Here is a 6108-nt window from a genome sequence, read left to right as displayed (position 1 = left end):
CACACACGCACAAGCCGCGCACACACGCCAACACACGCTATTATTGTCTCTTGCGCGCACCGCACATACGCGGCGCGCACATCACACATACGCGGCACGCAACACACACACGCGCGCAGCACACCAATACACTGCGCGCCGACACACACAGACAGACACAGGAAACACCAACCACACACACAGCACGACACGACGCCACAGACATCGAGTATCTTATCAAACACACAGCGGGACACACACATACAGCACCACACCGCCGGCGCGGGTGGGTTCGGTGTCGCGCGCGCGGGCACGATCATCTACACATCTATGAGGACGCTGTGTGTGCACACATTCACACACTAGCACACACATCTACAGCACAACCATCACGAGACGTCTGTTTGCTCGATTCACACACACACACACACACACACTACACACACACACACACACACACACACACACACACACACACACGCACGCCAGATACACCCGCGCGCCACACCACAGACGCGGGCACACGACCACACTGCGCGCTACACACACACAACACACACGCACACACACACAGACAGACACAGATCACAAACACACCACACAGCACACACACACGCCACAGACACAGACACAAACACACTACGACACACACATAGCGACACAACACACGCGCGCGGCGCCGCGCGCCCACACGACACACAGCACGCTCGCGCCCACAACACCACAGCGACACACACACACACACACACCACACACACACACGCACACAACACACCACACACAAACAACACACACACACAATATATATATATATATATATATATATATATATATACGTTATACACATATATACGTAATCAAATCCGATAAATCTAGTAAAAACAGAAAGTAATGAACAAAGTAATAGAAAGTTATCAACAACATTTCAAAAGTCTTAGAAATTCAGGGGCGAGCGCGGAGTAACGCGATCGCTCACCTACACAATTGCCACGTTCGAAAACGTCGTGTTCGAATCGTGGATGGTTGCTGAGAAACCGAGAAGCGATGAGGCCTGAGGGTCCAGCACCGATCACAGCTACTCGAATCTTCCCCTTATCTCTCATTGCGATGACTATATTAAGCAAAATATATAGCAAGAATCAGAAGTAAGGCGATGGGATATTTATGTTTCTTTTTTTTATTAAGCAAATCTTATTTTCTTGTCGGGATTTCCTCGTTGTTGTTATGTTAAATATCCATCTAGTTTCGATATAATGAAGTGTCGGTATGCGATAAGTCTGTAAACTATGAAAAAGCAAAAGAAAGGGTTTTCTATCAAGGGAAAATCCCGACTATTACTATAATGGGAAATCAATAATACTTTTCAACGCTATCACGTTTCAGCTGCTGCTGTGTTATTACTACTACTACTGCTGCTGCTACTACTACTACTACCACTACTACTACTACTACTACTACTACTACTACTACTACTACTACTACTACTACTCTCAGCCTCACCGGCCCTCAAACACATCCACGACCATCCGCCCATCTTCGCCATAAGCAGAGGCAAGAATCTGAAGGATGCGCTCATACGCGCAAGAATATCCACGCCGCACACTCGCCCTCTGCCTCCCCACGCCCATGGTCGCACCACCACGCCAGGTACACGCCCTTGCAGGCTTACACGCTGCTCCACGTGCTGCACGGTCAACTCACACACGGTCCTACCCTTCCCTCCCCCCTCAAGAAATCCATCACGCACTCCTTCACATGCAACTCTACGAACTCTCCATGGTCGTAAATGCCCCACGGCCAGATATTCAGGCGAGACGCAGCGTAGACTCAAAGATCGCATAGTTCGAACACCAAACCCGACCATTACAGACCATTAGGCGGGGGGTATGGGGGTCCTCCCCCAGAAAATTTTGAAAATGTAGATCGCAGGAGATGGTATTTGAGGCACTTTTGAGTACATGTACAGCCTTCATTCTGACTACGACAATTCTATTTTTAGTGGAACAATTCTTTTTCTTTTTTTTTAACTTTCGGATCAACAAGGGGGCCATGGCCCCCCTTTGGCTCCCCCTAACTACGCCAATTTTTTAACATTGATTTTTTTAACGAGGCCAGGATTAGGCCAGCTACGCGCTTTTAAGAGAAAAAGAAAATAGATAATTTTTTTTTACTGATTTTGATTGGGGGGTCCTAGGACCTCCAGGACCCCCCCCCCCTCCTGACTACGCGCTTGACTACTACCAGGAGTAAGATAATATAGGATATCATCTTGCTACTACTACTACTACTACTACTACTACTACTAATACTACTACTAATGCTACTGCAGCAATGCTACTGCAGCAATGCTACTGCTGCTGATCTCGCTGCTTTTTGTTGCTACTGTAGTCATTGCTACGTGACAGAATTCCCTCACCTAAACACAAACGCTCTCTGCCTCTTTATCCGAAGTTCCGATAGTTGTAAGCACGTTACACGTTCTTTCTTTAGAGTCTTGACAAATTAGCACGTATTCGATTTAGGTTAAAAACACGTACGGACCTCTACTCACGTGAATTTCGCTTTACTGAGAGATTTCCGCCAAACGTACGACCCGAACAGTTTTCTTCTGCGACTCTTTCCCGACACAGCGACAAATTGCGCCAATACTCGCGGCAAAGGCTTTACTTTCTATACGTACAGTAGAGCCTCTGCTGCTGCTGCTGCTGCTCACGCTAGAAGACGTATCAAAATCAATATGCTGTCTATTGACTATAGCACCCGGATTAAAACTACGGGTGGATCCGGCGCTATGGCTATATATATATATATATCAGGAGTGTATAATAGGGATCCCTATTATACACTCCTGATATATATATACCACGCAGTGATGCATACTCTCCACGCGTTGGTGTATATACATAAATAGGAACAAAAGCATATATCGACGAGGACATCAGTCTCACAATACTGTAATAATGCATGATTGATAATTACAAGACTAATTACTCTCACCGTGTTTGTGATGGCTTCCTTTCTTCTCTCAGCTTAGCTCAGTCGATACTGCCAGGGTCAGGTCAGCGGGAAGTGACAAATAAGTGCATCTGTCGTCTTGCACTATATATTACAATGAACAACAAACCGTCAACGTGTTACTAAATCCGTGGTATCTGTAAATGCTGTTTGCAAATCGATAACTCGTTAATTGCATTAATATATTTCCAAGTTTCCATTATAGTGTTCCAAAGCTTCGTATAAGTTACCATAAAATAATATATAATATTATATATATATAATATATATTAAATATTATCAAGAGCATATAAAGAAGGCATATAAGACTCTTCTTTATATGCTCTTGATATTATATATATATATATATACGTTATATAATATAAGTTAACGTATTCCATAAGTTTCCGCACATAAAATCGCTCATCGCTTATGAATGCGTTTTGTCTAAAATTCCGTGTGAAAAGTTTCTTGAAAGCTGCATGCGCTGGGAAAGCCGCAATTCTAGATAAGCGGGGAGTCTAAGACTACGAGGGGCGCAGCTAGTTCATACTAATGATACCAGGAGTTAATAATGACAAATTAGTTGACAGGTGAATATTGAGTTTATTGACGCACGATTAGTTAATATTAGCAAATATATGCGTACCGTAATCTCCCGTACCGGCTTGAATATAGACACCCCCTAGCTTTGGTCGCACCTACCACATATTCTTTTATACCGTGCCCTCTTATCTCTACGTCCATACAATTGCCGGAGGAAAATATTGTTGAAATATTAAAAACGTTGATAACCCTTTTTGATAAACCTCCTTTGATATATATAAACGTAGATATAGGCGCTGATATCTAAACGTCGTTTTAACTCTGTTCATTAACAACTCACCTGCATTTTCGATCATAGAATTTGCAATGCATAGAGTTGTCTTTGCATTAATCGATATATCGCGGGTATAATGATCAGCTCGCTACGCTATAGAATGTCAAAATATCTGCAATTTTTCCTTCACTGACAAGAAGGACAGAATTGTCCTTCTCATATCGCTCAATGCGTGACGGTACGGAATCCACAGCCTGAGCAAATTCACGAGGGATGATATACAACTTCGTGACTCAGTTGAGTAATGATGAGAGAGCTAGGGGTGCAGTTCCTAGTCAACATGCATAGAGTGGTGGGGTGTGGTTGTGGAACGAGGGTTTTTCTTAGATTCATTATAGGCTTTCGCATAATTTTTCTCCAAATTTCAGTGGAGACAGCTGCCTAGTTCTCCCTCTCTCCAGAGACTACCGTCGTAATTATGACTACACTGTGTGATCAAGACGTTTGTATTTACGCGGCTATAGTGTTAGTAAAAGCAGAGACGGGCAGAGTAACGGACAGAGAGCTAATTCAGCACTAGTTAGCGCTCTACCGTACTGCGATATATAGGTTAAACATGTCGAAACTATCAAATAATAATCCGTGTTAATTATTACTTATACATAACATTTATTCATTCATACAAAGTGCTAATATTAAACAGCATAAAGTTCTATTAGTTCTGCGCATAAATATCGCTATTTACTAGATACAACATGTAATCGAACATTTCGAAATTGTCCTCAATAGCCCTTCGATTGGTACTACCCACGAAAACAACGAAAACAGAACTTACCTCTTGAAATCCAGCACGTCAAGGCAGGGACACAACGACGAGTTCTTACGTGTTCTTTCGTCCAGCCTTTCCACGCATCTATCTATATTATGCATGGAGCTTCCCACGCATGTATGCTCGGGAACTCTTGCCCGTGATTTCTTTTCGAGCTTCTTGTCCGGTAGCTGCCTGCTTGCTATGCAACGCGAGCCTGCATCGTTACAATACGTACAGCGAACTGCATGCATGGGAACCGAGACAGCGCTTTGCCTGCGATCGCTTACGGACGAAAATCGTTCATCGCACAATGAATTCGCATTTGATTGCACACTATAGACTGCGAGGTAGAGCGCGAACCAAGGGGCTTGCTGGGCGTGAGTCACCGCTGAATGTAAGGTGAATTCTAAGGGAGGATTTTTTTTTAAAGAGGCTTAATATAGTTGAACGGCTACTGATTTAACACGTGGCGCCACAAAAGCACGCCCGCACGCCCGCACGCACGCACGCACGCACGCACGCACACACGCACGCACGCACGCTCCATGTTCCCATTGGTCGCTGGTTCTACATGACAAACGCATCTGCTGATGTGTTATTCTCAAGTCATTTGCAATCTTGTTGACAATCTATCGCACGCGCACGTGATCAGTTTAGAAAACAGAGGAAACGGCAGAGACAGAGGAAACAGAGGAGACTTTGGTAAACGAAGTAAGCAACTGAAATGCGATGTTCTGTATTTTTGGCTCAACCAGTATCAAGTGCATAGATCTCTCATTGCAACGATGGAAGGAGGGAAAGGGAAGACCTACCTCAGCTTTGGGTACAAAACGCTTTGTGTACAGGAGAAACCGACCGCGTCACTATCTGGTAAACATTAATAAAAAATCGCATTTGTTGAACTGGAAAAAATTTCCGGGATTTTGCCGGTTAAAATATGAAAATAATAATATATATATATATAGTATATATTGTAATATATATATGAAATATATTACAAAACGCCTAGTATTCGTTAAAACATTAAATCGCAACTGCTGAACTTGGACTGGAAGAGTGCTGGACTCCTATGTTTTCTTACTTAGTGTTTAATAATATTAGCAAACTTCCGCCTTCTATATGCTCTACGCGTGCTGGTTTGATGATAAAAATTTCTGGGAAAATAAATGAGCAATGAGCGTAGTTGTGAGTGATCATGTCGGCTTTGAGATTTGCATCACTGTATCAGAGCTGGGTAATATTAATTACTAAACTTTATTTAGCTAATAATATTACTAATTTACTGAGTTAATAGTAAAAATGTGATAATCGCGATATTATGTGTTTTTAGCTCTCCTATTGTATTACTGTTCGTATATAGTAATTGAATGTAATGAAATGTGTGTGTGTGTGTGTGTGTGTGTGTGTGTGTGTGTGTGTGTGTGTGTGTGTGTGTGTGTGTGTGTGTGTGTGTGTGTGTGTGTGTGTGTGTGTGTGTGTGTGTGTGTGTGTGTGTGTGTGTGTG

The 6108-nt window shown here is 43.1% G+C and overlaps 1 protein-coding gene across 1 annotated transcript in view; it reads right to left on the bottom strand.

The window, feature by feature from the left end:
- The window catches only part of LOC106812263, a gene marked incomplete in the record, with an annotated part of 36055 nt that overhangs the window by 3071 nt on the left and 26876 nt on the right, over positions 1-6108 (bottom strand). Inside the window, 1 exon segment of the mRNA XM_014816093.1 lies at positions 1480-1484. Within this exon segment, the coding sequence (XP_014671579.1) occupies positions 1480-1484 (5 nt within the window).

Source organism: Priapulus caudatus, unplaced genomic scaffold, assembly GCF_000485595.1.
Source record: "Priapulus caudatus unplaced genomic scaffold, Priapulus_caudatus-5.0.1 Scaffold628, whole genome shotgun sequence".
Taxonomy (NCBI): Eukaryota; Metazoa; Priapulida; class Priapulimorpha; order Priapulimorphida; family Priapulidae; genus Priapulus; species Priapulus caudatus.
This window is presented reverse-complemented; position numbering and strand designations above follow the sequence as displayed.